This window comes from Pseudomyrmex gracilis, unplaced genomic scaffold (genome assembly GCF_002006095.1).
Source record: "Pseudomyrmex gracilis isolate BER0280 unplaced genomic scaffold, ASM200609v1 scaffold_95, whole genome shotgun sequence".
NCBI classification, from domain to species: Eukaryota; Metazoa; Arthropoda; class Insecta; order Hymenoptera; family Formicidae; genus Pseudomyrmex; species Pseudomyrmex gracilis.
In genome coordinates, this window is record NW_018020679.1 from 149315 (window position 1) to 166601 (window position 17287).

The 17287-nt window shown below is 42.9% G+C and overlaps 2 protein-coding genes across 3 annotated transcripts; one reads left to right on the forward strand and one right to left on the reverse strand.

Annotated features, from left to right (window-relative positions):
• Positions 1 to 122: 122 nt before the first annotated feature.
• LOC109855672 (protein decapentaplegic-like) lies at positions 123 to 1826 on the reverse strand. The gene has a single exon (XM_020430142.1). It carries the CDS (start codon positions 1409 to 1411, stop codon positions 353 to 355), a length of 1059 nt encoding a protein of 352 aa, XP_020285731.1. The 5' UTR covers positions 1412 to 1826; the 3' UTR covers positions 123 to 352.
• Positions 1827 to 2507: 681 nt separating this feature from the next.
• LOC109855671 (long-chain-fatty-acid--CoA ligase 1) lies at positions 2508 to 17077 on the forward strand. Of its 2 annotated transcripts, XM_020430140.1 has the most exons (9): positions 2508 to 2933; positions 3011 to 3148; positions 8719 to 8842; positions 9830 to 10166; positions 10516 to 10984; positions 12425 to 12715; positions 15189 to 15410; positions 15556 to 15873; positions 16048 to 17077. In XM_020430140.1, exons 1-9 carry the CDS (start codon positions 2916 to 2918, stop codon positions 16183 to 16185), a joined length of 2055 nt encoding a protein of 684 aa, XP_020285729.1. In that variant the 5' UTR covers positions 2508 to 2915; the 3' UTR covers positions 16186 to 17077. The 2 variants fall into 2 exon arrangements, with proteins under 2 accessions (XP_020285729.1, XP_020285730.1); XM_020430141.1 differs by lacking the exons at positions 2508 to 2933; positions 3011 to 3148 and adding an exon at positions 7031 to 7254.
• Positions 17078 to 17287: the final 210 nt, after the last annotated feature.

Below are 17287 nucleotides of genomic sequence, written 5' to 3' on the forward strand. Positions count from 1 at the left end.
GCCGTAGTGCGGTAGTGACACTTTTCCGGACATGGGTCCCTATACTCAAATGTTTTCTACTGTTGCACTGAATAACCCCTAGAAGTTTGATCCCATAGTTCTGAAACACCCTGTATACTCGCAAAGATTATTAGTAATTTTTATTCGGAGATTTAAATCGATAACAAAAATGTTTTTATCTTATTTGTGTTTGTTTTCAATATCTGCTACATCGAGACTCAACTGTATGTGCATTACAAACTTTGCTGAGAAAGTTTTCACGCCACGATGTACGTGTAGATACGAGCCGTTCTGTTAATAAAAGCAATCAAAAAACAAAAAAAAAAAAAAAAAAAATCACCACCGTTGTTTATCAACGGCAACCGCACTCGGAGACGACCATGTCGTCGTAACCGTACTCGTAGGTCAGCGTTCCGCTGGAATCCAGATAAAGCAGACTCGTGGGCGCCAATCTGGTGGGAACGCAACATGCTCTGCCTACGGCCTTGTTGATGCCGGGGTCCTCGCTGGCCTGAAGCGCGCCGTGCACCAATGTCTGCACTATCGCGTGCTTGGTAGGACTGAGATGATCGCCGAACGGGAAGTAACACTTGCCGGAGCACTGATAAGCCTCGTATCCTGGCGGCGCGACCACCCAGTTGTCGTAAGCGATCAGGGCGAAGTCCACGTACATCGGACGTCGGCGACAGCTGTTGCGACGTCGTCTTCGTGACGGCGTATCCTCCCAACGTTCGTGATCGTCCTGATCGTCCGCCGATCGTCGACGACGACGTCTGGTCTTGCTGTAGTTCAACAGCAGAATCGGACTGTCGCCGTAAGGACGATAGGCCAGTCTGCCGTGAACGTACAGCTTGATAATGTCGCCATCTCGGCCAGCGACGACGGACGTGACGTCGAAGGCGCGCCAGGCGTCGTCTTTCCTCGATCTCAGGATCTCACGGCTCTTGTTTTTTTTAATCGACAAATCGGTCAGCGATCGCACTCTAACGATCGCTCCGGCGATTCCCAGTAATTCCGCAGCCTCCAAGGTTTCGTCGGCGTCGACGGACGGAATTGCGAATTCCAGAATTCTTCCGCCGTCGCAAATAGGACCGGAAATGTGAATCGGTTGAATCGCCCGGACGACATCGGCGTCCGGTCGTCGATGGTAGAGCTGCAGCATGTACTTCGACAGAGTTCCTCGATGTTTCCGACGAGCGGCGTCGCGCGAAAGTCTGGTCCTGTCGAAGATGGGACCAACGCGGCGCGGAATCGAGGACGATAGCGGCGAGGACGGAATCGATAAATCGAAGTGAATTAACGCTTTCGCGCGCATGCTGGAGCTCCAGCGGCTAATCGATCCGGTTTTCCACAAACAAGAAACGAAAAATGTTCCTGCGATCACAAACAGCCAATACTTCGAGGCTCGCATGTTTAGTTTATTTAGTTTTTGGCACTAATAGAGAACTAATATATATATTTAAAAAATATTTTCGTGCTTTTTGAAAGAGGAAACGATCGATGCCGCGTTTTACCTCGTACTGCGACCATCGAGTCCTTCGAAAGTGAGCGCGCTCCGGTTGAAGGATCATTCTCTCCAAATAGCCGCCAATGGAAACGTTCGAGTTACCGTCTGGAATTTCCTTATCAACCGCAGACTACCACTCGACGGAGCAACTCCGTCATATCTTACTTGCCAGCTGCGGTACTCTGCGCTGTGTTAACAACACTCGTCGGTATCTCTAATTTTCCGAGGTATAGATCGCTTTTATGATAGCGGCAACAAGAGAGTTGGCATTTTTGTTATTGCGTTTTTTCTTTTTTTTTTTTTAATACTCAATCGCGCGCAATTTTGCATTTTTGTTAACAATAGAGAAATAATAATTGTTAATATGATAATGCAGAATGTATATTTCTGTATATTTCACCGGACGGTTCTTCTCTCGCGAGAAGATATGACGCGTGCGCGTGGGCTGCGTAATTTGTCGAGGAGGGTGAGATTGCTGCACGGTTGGGGTGATCGTCGCCGCCACGGTAGACGAGGAAGGGTGGTCGTCGCAGCGCCCGTCTGGCCGCCCGGCATCGATTCGCGCCGCGGTGCGCGAGGTGACGTCATGGCGTCGCGTTTACGCCAGTGAGGGTCCGCATCGCGTACAATCGAGTTCGGAGGAACGACGAGCGGACCTGTTTCGATCTGTCTGTTCGTTGTGGAAGACGACGTGGAAAAACGGCATTGTCATGTCGTGGCCCTGACCTAAGCCTCATCTACGGCCGTCCCGTGCCGATCGCTCCGGCGCCATTCTCTCCGGTTTCTAAAAAAACCAGTCGTACCCCCTTAGTGCGTCCGGACGGACTCCCTGAGCTGACAGCGCGCGCGCGTCTCTCTCTCTCTCTTCTCGCGTCCAGGGACCGTGCAGCGCGGTGCTTTCTCTGCTTAATTACTGCATCTATCAGTGAGTAAACGTTATCGGCTTCTCCGAGCGATGCCGCGAGAGTGCGGGAGCGCGAGGAGCGCCCGCGTGACGCCGGCATCTCGCACGCTCGTTCCTCGTCCGCCTTCTCGTTCTGTCTCGGTCGTCGGCTGATTGTCATTATCTCTTGTTTCTTATCGCGACAAGACAAAAAAAAAAAAGTCAACCGATTGTAAGTCTGCTTGCGCGTTTACGAGTCAAATGTGTGCATAGTCTTTACAAGTCTGACAAGCTCTCTGTCATTGAAGTTCGCGTGATAAAGGATTTCACGATAAGTCGGGAATACGATAGAATGCGGACTTCGGATCGGCCGCGGCAAAGTTCGATCGTTCACTCTGCCTCGAGTTCGCGCTCGAGTCGTACGCCGCTCGTTATTCGTCTCGCCGCCGATTGTCAGAGTAAAGTCGTCGGTCGACTCGCGAGAGCAGCGCACCATTTAGTACCTGCAGACGACGGGCAATCACGATGCCATTGTTACCGCAGGTAGTGTCGTTGCGGCGGCAACGAATTACATAAGTCCCTCCCGAACAGTTCAAACGATTTTAAACGAAGTGTTACAGTCCCAATTCGATGACTACCTGCCGTATTTGGGCGGCGCGGCCGGTGCCCTCGTCGTCACCGGGGTGGCTTACTGGGCTTCCAGACCGACGGCCGACAAACCGCTGTTTCCCCTCGACGCTCAGGCACTGGTGCTACCGGTAAGAAGTCTTGTTGTACCACGTGTCCCAACCTTCTGATTCTCTCTCTCGGCTTTTAACGAATGAAAAAGAATATTATCTATTTTAGTTTCGCCGCACTATATTGCGTTTGTTATGTCACAATTTTGGCACGCGCAAAGTGTACACGTCACAAAAAAGATACTTGGTTTGGTGACAGAGTCTGGCACAAGAGCATATATTGTATCTCTCAATATCATTAAATGTTTCATTTTTTTTTTTTTTTTTTAATTTTTTTATAAGCAGCGGCAACCATATTCCTCCCGTTGGGGAAGCAAATAATAATAGTGTTTATGTGTGGGCGAGTCAGCTTGGCATTAAAATCAATGTACGCGGCACTGGACGCAAAGATCATTAAGATATAGCTCGGGAATTTCTCCCCTCTGTGACAAAATTCGAAGCGTGAGGACAAAGTTTCGAATGTTGCTTGCGCACAACCGATGTATCGTCGTGTGGAAGAACACGACGTTTAATTATTGCACGACCGAAGCGTTTCTTCCGGAAACACATTTCGTGTTGCAAACTGACTGAAGATTTATAAATTTTCTGAAAAGATAAATTTCACATTGACACTTTAAGTCTGTGATTCTTTTTCTCGCATTGTCGAAGACAGATGCGAGAGGGAATTCGCGAGCGCGAGAGAGAAGACAAATTGTTTGAAATCATGTCTGCGCGAGGTTCTCCACTCGGTTGTCGTGGTGTTTTCGTTGACGGAAAATTACGAGGCGCGACATTTTATTGATAATGTCACTCCATATAAATAGAACGACGATACGAACAAATTGAAGAAATATAGAATGTTTAATGTCTTCGTTCACACACACACACATACGCACACACGCGCGCTCTCTCTTCTCAAAGATGCAAAGTGCAAAACTTGTTTTTATATCTAAAAGAGATATTGAAAATTGAAAATAATAGGAAGAATTTGTCATTTTGCATATCTTATGATTTTAATGACGCGCTTTCTCTTCTTTCTTTCTCTCTCTCTCTCTCTCTCTCTCTCTTTCTCTCCCTCCCTCTTCCTCTCCGTTTCTCTCTCTTTCTCTCGAAGAGTATCCGGACTGGAATCCGTTTTGCGTGCTGTATCGATTGAATTTAATAAACGTACACCACGCATTGATGATCGAGACACGTGTTCGTTCGAGCGTTTTTTTTTTTTTCAGCGTGTGGCAACACTGTGGTTCTCCGCGATCTATAACGTATCATCTATTCAGTTTGCGTGAATTATAATATTTACATTTTCACAAGCATAAAAGACGTGATATTAATATACGCGATGTGTGTGCGAGCACAAGGCGAATTATTAATCGGACTTAATAGGATCATTATTATACAGATCATCGCGGATCTTCGTAAATAACAACGCGACTCGAGCATTCGCGCAACACAAATGTAATTTAATCCTCTGTTTGTTTCGCGCATTTTTTTATCTCTTGGTTTTTTAATTTATCCAATTGAATTTACAGAACAAGAATTTTGCATGAACCGCGTGGTCGTCTTATGTCATTAATTTCGCATCCGTATATCGCAAATTTAAAATGAAAAACTTTTGCAAATATATTCGTACATATGCATAATTATTCATATGATAAGAACATTTACTTATGTAAATATTCATATACGTGTGATAATTCGCACATTTTGGTGACAAAATTATGTATCGTTGGAGTTTTTTTTCGAGGAAATACTTCGTCAAGACAAACGTTAAAAAACTTATTTTTGCGCTAAAAAAAAACTGTTTTTTTTATTTATTTTTCTCTTTTATTTATAAAACGCGAGAAGGCGAGCGAACCTGTCGCTCCAGTCGATTCGATTGAAGTTACGTGTAACTCGCTATAAAAATACCTGCCCGTATTGCGAGGCCGTACAATTTGCCAATAGATGAAGCGATAACTGTCAGACGCGTTTCCCGCGTTTTCCTCTCGCGTTCATTGAATTAGTCGCGGGTATTGCGTTCACGATTCATTCATCGTGCGAGGGATACGCAGACGTGTGACCACGACAGCATCACACGTCGCCCGACACAGAACCCGTTTGAAAAGCAACGTGTCGAACACGTTCACCAAAGTTATTTTCGAAGCCCGACCGATATAATGAGCTTTCAAGATTAGTCTTACCAATCGGCTTGCATCACAACCCTTGTCTCGACTATCAGTTTACATAAGCTTTCCCTCCGGACTCTCATACCAGAGACGTCGCTAAAGCGAAGGATGTATCGATTACGACGAACTCGATACGCGCTTTTTCGAGTCGGTGTGTTTTCACGTTAATATTTCGCGAGTGCCTCGGGGACGGTCTCCCGGCTCGATTAGGTCTACTGTGCTTTAAAACAAAATTTGCGCGAAGTAACGAATCTCACCGGAGCGATCGATGTAAGTTTCTTAACAAAATCGATACAGCAACGCTCGAGCCGGGTTACTTTCGGTAAGTCGTAAATCTAACAATTCCATATCGCAACTTCCGCGATAAGATAAAAACTAGTGAGTGGAAAAACTCAAAAATTATCGATCGAAGAACCCAAGAATGCTCGAAGAATGCTCGAAAGGAATCCTCAAAAGAAAGTGCAATAAATGCACAGTTAGACGTCCCACGTAAATTACCAACGGTGGTGTGTGTGTGTGTGTGTGGTAATTCTCTCTAAACATTTACCTGCTTCGTGCGCTTATCTTCGGGATTACGTTGACGCCGACGTCAGTCAATGACCCGTAAAACGAGGACGAGCGCGTTTTCAGGATCCTCTTCTTCTGCTACTTTCCAACTGACGCGTCGTAAAACGCCACGTAACGACTGCCCATGGTAAATTACTTGAAGCCGTTGGTCTCGAGACAACGGGTATGTGAAGAGGAAAGAAGCCACAGTGAGAGAAACTGGTTTCTATGTGCGCCGAGAAATTGTCGACGCGTGGCGTCGATCGGCCAAACTTTCGGCCTGGCGCCCGTCCAAACTTGCCGACGTCGGGGACGACGATACGCTCTCGCCGTGGCGCACTATATTTAATCCGAGGATCTTCGCGGAGGATGGGCCTTCGCCATCGCGCGAGGCCGGTTGGTTGGCCGCCGGCGATCTCTCAGTACAAACCGGATACATGCACGAGATGCGATTTACGCAGTTCTACTTTTGCACGATCACGAGATTTTCGGGCAAAATGTGCAAAAGGTGCAAAATACAAAAGTTGCGTTTTCGGATATCATATCTCCTCTCCATTCTACCGTGGATTTAAATTCGGTCAATTTTCTCATTAAAAAATTATTTCAAGTCGCCATTTCCATTTATATGTTACGTGCCTATTAATTAATATAGTATTTAAACAAATAATTTAATATTAATAATAATATTAAATATACAATCAATAGTAAATAAAATAAATATATTAAATATGTAATGTACGTAATAATTACGTTTAATTTATTATATATATATATATTCGTATGTTACATATTTATTATATATATATTCATATGTTACATATTTAATATATTATATAAAATAAAAAAATTCACGGAACACATTTCGACTTACTGCAAAAGAGTAACTACTTTTCGGTATTGCGCTAACTTCTCAAGCATTCATGTTTTTTTCTAATATTTGCCAATATTAATCACATATAGATTTTAGCGCGCGCGTGTCCAAATATATACAACAATAGACACCACAAGATTTTCTCCACATAATTTTAAGACTCCTGTACAGATCTATTTACTCGTACTAGAGGGGTGATTGACTGTATTGACATCGGGTATGACTTCTCGTCTTTTTCGCGGAGAGAGATGCCAAAAGACATGGGCACTATGTCCGCGTGACATCCGCGCCGTGAGCCAAAATCTCGGGGCCGAAAACTCGACCGCAAGCTCGACGCGTATTCAGTGGCCGCGGACGTGTTGATCCGGCAAGTTCAACCTGTATCTTAATACCCGCGGAAATCAGATCTCGGGGGGTCGTCGACGACGTGTGCCCCCCTCCCCCCCCCCGATTAAGAGCGCGCGTGTTACTGTGCTGCAATTACGTGCGTCATGTCGTCGAGCTGCTTCTTCCACGAGCCGATTCAGCCGCCGATAGACCTCAGCGATCAGTCCGACACGGTCAAGGTGGAGTGGCTTCTCTTTGGAATGTAGAAAAGAGTGTTTTCGCGATTACGCGCGGCGGATTTTTTTTTTTCTTATTTTATTCGGCGCGGAACCGACAATTTCGAAGTGTTTTTCGCGATTTCTGAAAATTTTTTTTAAACAAATAAGACTTGCGTAACGCGATAATGAACGAAAATTTTGTTACATACAACTAAACGTAGATTATGTTGCAGATATAATTTTAGCGTGATGATTAAAAATAATGGACATTTTATTTTAATGTTACCATGAAGAAAAAAGTAAAGAAAGAAAAAAGAGTGTCGAATTTTTGTTTGAGACTTTAATCAAGTCGTGACGTGAATATCGTTTGCAATTTTAGATTACACACACCGTTATCGCGACTAAAAAAATTCCACATTTATAACAAATGATGATTATCCACTCGCACTTCCACGTCTCGAGACTTCCGACTCGAGATTACGCATGTTGCATTTGTCAGTCGTACGCGTAAAAAACTTGCAAGTCATTGAAGTCGCAATAAATTATCTTTATACACTGTCTGCATCTGTGTGTGTTATCTATTATGCTTTTATTTTCTACCTTTGTGCTTTTCAACAACTCAAAGAAATTTGTTACGCTACAATGTATGCACAAATTGAAATTCTATTGGACAGAAAATTAATTAGTTAAGAAACATTTTTAATTTAAATTTCAAATAAATTTTTACCATTCATAAAACAAATTAAATTGTAATAATTAAACTGCTTATAAATAAGAACATCGCGTATATTTGTACGCTTGGTGAATGTGCGTTAGAGTTAAATATAAATTTTTAATTTATATATCATTAAAATATATAATAAACGAAGTAACACTAATAATTGCATCATTCTTCGCAATAAAGTCTGCGTGGCTCGCACAAATCTTCAGAGAGAGAATTCGCTGACTCTAATTGAAAAACAAGTTTGAGGAACAAAAGTTCGGTTTTCCGAAGAAGAGTGTGTAACTTTATGTTGTTTAAGATTTTTGTTCAAAGAAGCGCGCAATTTGACGCGCGGTAATACGCGCGATATTTCAACGGTATCTCGTGCACGTTGCTTTTTCCGATTCGCGTCGGGAAACGTGGGTGGTGCGACGTCGTCGTCGCCGCACAAACACGTCGATGAAGCCGAAAGAGGCGGATGTCCGCGCGACTCGGCGGTAGAGATCGATATATAGGGAAACGTGCGAGGTATTCACGACCGCGCGCGAACTCGATATGCAAACTTTTTCTTCACCTGCTGCATTCTTCGCGATCTAACAGGCCCGTTGTAATCATTATCATCATCATCATCATCATCATCATCAGCTGCGTCGAAACGCAGGGCTGCGTGCGTCGCCCCGGCTAAATTTAGTGTTGCACTTGTCGTCGCACAAGTCGGGTTACGTAATGACACACGGATCTCGTGAGCTTTCGCTCGACTTTCGCCTACCCTCTGTTCGCAGGGCAACGAGCACATCCGGGTGTCGAGGTTCTACAAGGAGGGGAGGGAAGGCAAGTTCGTCACCCACCTCCACGATGACACGCGCACCCTCTACGACAGCTTTCGTCGCGGCGCCAAGGAATCCAGTGAGTATTTCAATTATTAGTTCTCTTTATAGTGAAAGCAAAATTCATCCCTTTCCCCTTCCCAGTGTGCTTCAGGAATTTCAACCGGTTTCGTTAGAATTTCCACAGACCTAATCGCGTCGGCCATAATTGGTGTTATTCCAATTGATTCCGTCGAGCGAGAGAAAATTAAGTCCGCGGGAAAAGTGACAGACAACGCGTTCAATTAATCAATTCAATTGGTCGTGACGACGAAGAATTGATGTTGTTGCGAAACAATGACGTGTTGCAAAATCGCGAGTTTTCACAATTTGTCCGCGTAATTTATTCGATTTACACGCGTGTGTGTAAAACGCGCTTCTTCCCGCTGAAGAAGACGTCCACGTACGCAATTACGCGCGTTCGATTTAGCGGCTCGTTTGGCAAACAAACCCGGTGTTTGCAGTCGCGCAATATAAAGCGCGTAAACAAGCCGGAGGTAGGCTTCCTAACGAGAGGCCTGACAATTCGAATCGTCATCGTTCGCCTTCTCGATTCGACGACCTTACCGAACGAAGGTTGACAGTAGTTTATTTCGGGTGCGCGTGTATCTCTTATTATTTTTGCTACGCGACGTGAAGAACCCACGCCTGCGCCGCCGACACCTGTCGCGGCTCTACACGACCTACAACCTACCTACGACCACGACGACGATGACGATGACGACAGACCCCGGTTCGAAGATCGATAATCTCGCCGAGGTTCTTTCCTCCGCCGACGATTTTTATTGCGATAAAATTCCGCGGTAGGTGGTTGCGCTCACCCTCCTCCCCCGACGTTTATAAATTCTTCGTCGTCTTTTACGCGTCAAAATTATTTATCGAGTAGTTCGTAAACACGCCATATATAGACAACAGAATGTTCCTCTAAAAATAAATATGTATATTAATAAAAAAACGTAACAGTATAGTTATACATATATAAAACAATATTCTACGCTTGAAATATTCTGTTTGCACGAATATTCAGACAACGGTCCCTGTCTCGGGTGGAGGGAAGGGCCGAACAAACCCTACCAATGGCTTCATTACAACGAGACGCTGCTCAGGGCGAAGAATTTTGGTTCCGGCCTAGTGTCCATGGGGCTGGTCCCCGGTCAACAAACTTTAGTAGGCCTTTACAGTCAGAACTGTCCCGAGTGGATCCTCACCGAGCAGGCGTGCTACTCGTACTCACTCGTGGTGGTGCCATTGTACGACACCTTGGGCCCTGACGCCTGTGCGTACATCATCAATCAGACTGACATTAATCTAGTGGTATGCGAAGACGACCAAAAGTGCAATTTGCTCCTCGACAAAGCACCGAGGTACGTTTGACAGTCAATATCTACTATCGCATTATTTTCTGAACGAATTTTCATCCACGCAATGCAATATCGGGCACAATCTCACGAGAAGCTTGGAATGTGTCGACCAGATGTTGGCCGGCCCATTTCAAGCACCAGTTTCCTCTCAAGAAAGAAAACACTCTCAGGGCCTCTCCCGAAAGTAGCCTTAAAGGCGCGCGCGATGTTGAAAGTGTTAATTTGTAACGTTGCCAAGAGCCTCGGGTGTTACAAAGTGAAGCACATATATAACATACATTCCCGACCGAGAGAAAGTCACCCGCGCCATAATTCCTGCGTCTCGGTAACGAATCTACGAATCTCTTGACAGGTGTTTACGGAAGCTGGTGGTGGTGAAGCAGACGCGACCGGCGACGAATCAGCGAGCGAAGAATCGCGGCATCGAGCTGTACAGGTTCGAAGATATCGAGCGTCTCGGCGCGCAGAAGAACCACCCGGAGCTGCCGCCTAAGGTGACCGATCTCTGCACGATATGCTACACCTCAGGCACAACCGGCAACCCCAAAGGCGTGATGCTCACGCATCAGAACGCCATATCGGCCATAGCTTCGGTGATAATGCAGATGGGCGATCACGCGCTCTCGTCTAAGGACACGATGATCAGCTTTTTGCCGTTGGCGCACATGCTGGAGCGTTGCTGCGAGAACGCGATGTACATGGTGGGCGGCTCCGTCGGCTTCTTCGGCGGCGACATCAAGAAGTTGGCCGACGACATGAAGACGCTCAAGCCTACCGTAACGCCGGCTGTGCCTAGGTTATTGAATCGAATTTACGATAAGGTGAGTGGAACAACAATTGACATTTCAATCAATCTACTCCGACTTATCAGTCAGAAAGTTATTTCTCGCGATAAAATAAGATATAAATACTACAAGACAAAGTGTCACGATTTGAGAAAACAAACTCCCATACTTCTGTTATCTTCTGTTATCTTCTCCATTCTCTAACAATTTTTATTCCTCAAATTACCACAAAAAGGTAATTTACCAGAAGGTGAATTCAAATTGCGTGATAACGTTCTTTCACCACGATTTATTTCACGTTGATTATCTCCGTTTCGTTTGCGCGCGCTTTGTGTTAATTCGCGATTTATTTTTGGTCCACTTTAGTCGGCCGCTAGACTCGCGTGATAGATACGTCGTGTCATACATTCCGACTTTTGACTGTCTCTCGGTGTCCGAGGAAGTTTTGCCGCTGAATCATCGTTGGTCAGATTGTATAGCAAAATCATCACTGAATGCATTTCTCACGTAGCAATAATTAACTCCGCGCAGACGACAACTGACACAAGTTGTTACAGGACTGTAAATCTAGCTTATTATAGAACACCGTAATCTTCGATTGCGCAATCTCTTAGACAGCTTCGAAAATTGAAATCTTAACGTGCGCTTCTTTATTATTTCCCTCGTCTCGTGAGAGAACGGTCGTGAACATTCGTTGTTTTTTTTTTTTTTTTGTTGCATTTATACGTTCGACAAAGTGCCGCTGCAATCTCTTGGGAGAAACAAAGAAATGCTTTTTTTTTTTAATCTTGTAATTATTTTCTGTTTACGTTCCTCCGCTCGAACGAATTGAGAGAACCGAGCGGATGTCCTCGCGCGCACTTCCGTTCGTCCGACTGGAATTATTTCTACGCGAGATTCGTTGTTAGGCGGAAATCGTTCTTGGACACCGCTCAACTTCTTTACGACGCGACGATAGCATTCCGCCGTTACTCCAACATTAAACCCAAATATTGCTTTTCACATAAACGTTTACGCGCGCGATACTCAAAGTGAGAAATAGCGTCAGGTATTTATAAAATTGCTTCGCGAAAGAGATTTGCCTGTCATCGCTCGTTAATCGACAATATGCAACCTAAACGTCAATATGCATCCTATGTAAATAGATCCTTCCTCTCTCTCTCTCTCTCTCTGTGTGTGTATATAACTTATGATAACACAAATATTCCATCATGCCAAAATTTTCAGAGTGACACACACGCACGTGAATGAATATTTATTTTTCGCGTATGTACACATAAAATATTTATATGTGTATATATACACAAAATATTTGTGTATATAAAGTACATAATATATAGCCCTTTAAACGCTTTTGTTACGATTATTTCGCTCGCGTTTATAAAATTTGTATTTAATCTATCGCGTCTTAATAAAATTATTATTAATAATAATCGAAGACCGATTTTTCCGACACATCCGCTTTGGCGTTTGCAGGTGCAGAGTGAGCTCCACAGATCGTTTCTGAAGAGAATGATTTTCAACATGGGCCTGCGATCGAAGGAGACGGAGATCAAGAAGAGCATCTTCAGAAACAACAGCATATGGGACAAGATCGCGTTCAGAAAGATCCAGGAGTCGATGGGCGGCAACCTCAGATTGATGCTCGTTGGTTCCGCGCCGCTGGCCGGAAACGTGCTCACGTTCGCCAGATGCGCCCTCGGCTGCCTGATAGTCGAGGGTTACGGTCAGACGGAGTGCTGCGCGCCGATAACGCTCACTATTCAGGTCTGTATCTTGATTTACGGCCGTGAAAATATTTTCGCGTTCCTCGTGATGATTCCTGTGAGGGTTTTCAAAAAATAAACTTTCGTTATCGCACGGCCTCGTACATTTTCAACTTGTACATCGCACTTGTCGTTTATCATCTTTTTCTCGTCTTCAGATTCGATTTTTGTCTCTCTCACTTATTTTATTTTTATTTCATTTTCCACGAGTGTTTTCTCGATATATTTCACACGTTTTCCTTGAGCTGCGTAACAGGATTGTATCTTGAGTCCTAAAAACCTGCAATTGCGAGTTTTTTCTTATCACTCACACTCGACGAGGTAGGAATAAATAGCACTCGACGATTGATGCGCACATCTATAAGAACGTTAACGTATGTACGACAGAACGTTTGACGGAAGACCGAACATCCATGTATAGATACACACACATGCGTGTGTGTGTGTGTGTGTGTCATAAAGATCTTTTAATGATAAGTAGTAGTGTATAGTCGGCGGTTACACAAGCAATCGATAAGATGTATGACTCGCAAATACGCATTTTTTATTAAAAGCGTTGCATTTTTCTAAGTTGAGCGCTAAACGCGCGCTTTGGATCACAAAGTGCGATTTAAATGTTAAAGTAAGTAAGGTAACTTCATTCAATATACATTCTTTACACATTTAGAAATACTTTGTTTGTTCTTTTCGCTTATCGCAAACGAAAAAAATAACATAAATTTCGCTTATCGTCTCGTCGATGAATACAAAATTTATCGCGTACAGACCAACAGCAAGACTAGATAATATTGTATATATTATTTGTTGTGTATTGTATTTAGATTTTTCTTTTACATTATTTGTTCCAATAGATTTGCTCACTTAAAATTCTGCGCGTATTCGTATCAGTTAAACTCGATAAATATTTTTATTTATCGACACACACAAGTCACTTCTCATTTTTAATTTATTTCTGTTAAAAACATTCTCGTTAAATCACATTTCTACCGATATTATGGTTATCAAACCGGCATGTACGAGAGATCATTTGTGAAAAGCTCTCGCCGTACCGTCGTGTGACCGTACTTTATCGAACGCCGTTTGGCACCGCGACAAAATCGACAAATTCTCCGCGGAAATTTAAGACACGCGTAGATCACCTTTAACATTCTGTATAAATTGCCCGCACTCGTCCGAACGTTTGTTAATAGATTTAAATGCAATTATCGAAGACTTTTCGTAAACAACACAGTTCATAATTTTCGATAAAACGGCCGCGGGATGTGTAATCGCCTTAACGCGATTCACGACGATTCGAAATTAAATGCACGTTTGTGATTCCGACGTATGGAGTTACATAATTGAAAAGTTAAAATTAAACTTCTCTTTTCACGATGTGATTTTTTTTTTGCACGATTTTAGCTGCGCAAACAAATCTTACAAACATTGTACAAAAATCTACTATCGATCGAATATTTTTACACACGCACACACACATACTTTTTCGCCAGAAACCTGTGAAGAACGAAGAAACGCGTAGTTCGAGAAGCGCTGCTCTAGTATCCACCCTAATCACCCGAGCATAAAACCCCTCCCCCCGCAATTAATATCGCTCCGTCCTTCACCGCGTCTATAGAAGAATGCGCGAGCGAAGGTATGCGTAGGTTCCGCTAACAGACTGTAAAAAGATATACTTGAGTATTTACTCACACGTTATACACAACGCTGAAACTTCTGAACGTTAGACCCGCACACGCACGCTTTATTCTCGCGAGGTTCGATTTATTTCTGCAATTTTGTTTGCTAGAGCGCTTTTCTCTTCCTCTCTTTCCTTCTCTATTTCTCAACCTTCGCATAAACTAGGGTTTATTCGAGGATTATTATTTCGATTTATTGTTATTACGCTAGTGCTGGCCGCAATAAACGTCTCTGCTCGTAACATCAACAAATCTTTATTTTAAAAGAAGACGTACATAAATTTTTTTTTTCTCTCTCTCTCTCCGGAAACACCGTGGAGAGACGTTTAAATTTACGCTGACGTTCGAAAAACGTTTTTTCTTTTCGTTTTTTTTTGTTTATCGAATGCTAACAATTAAGTGATGCGGGTGCTCTCTATTCTTGGCGCGTTCGCAACGTATTGGCATGGGGATGAGTATAGACGCGCGAGATGCGCGGATATTTCTGTTCAGCTCATCGAATCGAAGCTTCCGAGCCATGTGCCAGGGCACGTGGCGTGCCGCCCACATCACAAGACTCATTAGATGCGTGCTAGTGAATGCCCCTTGTATTCGGTAGAATTCGTTGTCACACATCTATATTCGGACTCTTGCGCGCACGCCATGCCGCGCAAAGCTCTTCCCAGTGGTGATCACTTTTTCGACGAATAGAATGAATTCTTTTTTTATCTCGTTCTTTGATTTGAAAGTGACATCTCGTTGCTCGTATTATTTTCAATCCCGATCGTCTTCATTTCAATCGTCCTCGTCTTGACGCAGGGCGATCATGTGCCGGAACACGTGGGACCACCGTTGGCTTGTAATTGCATCAAGCTCGTCGATGTTCCGGAAATGGAATATTACACGGCGAATAATCAGGGCGAGGTGTGCGTCAAGGGCACTAACGTCTTTGTCGGTTATTACAAAGATCCTGAAAAGACTGCCGAGGTGATCGACGAGCAGGGATGGCATCACACGGGAGACATCGGGATGTGGCTACCGGTAAGTAGTCATTGATTATTCCTTCGTTAAAATTTTGTTTCTCTCGCAATGGTCTTAATTCTAATGTTGATTACAAATAAATAATTAACTAATGTACTTGGTTTTTTCGCCATTTCATTCAATTATACATGTAAATTATTTTCAGAACGGAACGTTAAAAATCATAGATCGGAAGAAGCATATTTTCAAGCTGTCGCAGGGAGAGTACATAGTGCCGGAAAAAATCGAAAACATTTATATTCGTAGTCAATACGTGCAACAAGTATTCGTCCATGGAGAGTCACTAAAATCTTGTATTATAGCAATAGTAGTACCAGACGTAGATGTAGTTAAGTGCTGGGCAGTGGAGAACGGAATACCCGGTACGTTGAGCGTCCTGTGCGCCAATCCGGAGGTTAAGAAATTAATAATGGACGACATGCTGGCATGGGGAAGAGAAGCGGGTCTCAAATCCTTCGAACAGGTGAGTTGTCTCTTCTTTGCTTTTCGTTTCGTTTGAAAATATCGAAGAGAGTTTTTCTCTTCGTCTAATATATCTTACACGATAAAAACGAACTGGTGTAGAAAAAACATTTAAGAAAGATTTCGATATAATTCTAGAACTTGAAAAAATATTTATTTTTGATTACGTGTACAGGTGAAAGATATCTATCTCCATCCAGATCCGTTCTCCGTGCAAAATGGGCTTCTAACACCAACGTTGAAATCGAAACGGCCTCAGTTGAAAGCGTACTTCAAACCACAGATAGAAGATCTCTACCAACAGTTGGACTGACCAGACTGAGCGACTATCGCGTTATCGCATCAGCACTGATCGCAAAAAAAAAAACAAAAACCAAAAAAAAAAAAATTAAAAAAAAAAAAATAAAAATAATGGAAACGATGGTAGAGAGAAAAGCAACAAGCGCCTTTCCTCGCCGCCGTTCTCTCATCAAAGTTCACTATTATCATCGAAATATTCGTTAACCCTTGATACTTTTATTATATATATATATATATATATATCATTTTCACAGGTACATTAGAAACGCAGGTAAAAGCACCGATTAGGCTAATTAAGATAAACAACATTACGAGTAATAAAATGAATTATTATTAGGCGCGTCTAGTTTTTCTCTCAATTGCAAAAAAAAAAGCATCCTTTGATACTTTCTATATGGTAATGGATAGTTATATTTACAGATGCGATACCCTACCCACTTATTATATTAACGATGTATACACGTTGTTATTCTTGCGTAAGGAACGAATTAATATTATATAGAATGCATTTTTAGTTGATAGAGTCCGTCGATTAAAGAAACTCGCCCGATGAACGGCTCAAGTTAAGGTTTACAATTATAGTAGTTTGTTAAATCGAGAAAAAACACACATTGAAGGAGTAAATCCGATTCGATTTTACTCCGATAGAGGCTTGCGCGCGTACGAAACGCGTAAAAAAATCTTGAATAATTAACTACTTAATAAATCTCTTGTTGAATATATATTTTGTGGTTTCGGAATATTTTCTTAGAAACTTGAGTGCGCATGTAGAGAACGAGAGCAATGTCAAAGCTTCTGGATAAACTGAATGAACTCGGACAACAACAACAATAACAACAATAATGAAACGGTTTTACGATTCGTTTCGGTTATTCTTGAAAATAAATGCATTTGATAATCAGTCATCAGTAGAAAAAATTCCACAAATCCCAATTATCTTAAACAAATAAATAAATAAATAAAAAAACACGAGAGAAAAGAATCGGTAAAACCGTCTCGACGGTTTATCTTACGAGGATGGGTCAATATTTTTTTATACGAGACTTTACACAACATTAAGAACAGGTGCTTTTGTTCTTGTTTGTGGTGGACATGCATTCTGCCGGTATTTATAA

Excerpts from the sequence above, each read along its gene's own strand:
- LOC109855672 (XM_020430142.1), bottom strand. The coding sequence starts at position 1,411 with ATGCGAGCCTCGAAGTATTGGCTGTTTGTGATCGCAGGAACATTTTTC.
- LOC109855671 (XM_020430140.1), top strand. Across the intron at positions 10,985-12,424 it reads TGAATCGAATTTACGATAAG|GTGCAGAGTGAGCTCCACAG; the intron begins GTGAGTGGAACA and ends TGGCGTTTGCAG. Across the intron at positions 15,411-15,555 it reads ACATCGGGATGTGGCTACCG|AACGGAACGTTAAAAATCAT; the intron begins GTAAGTAGTCAT and ends AATTATTTTCAG.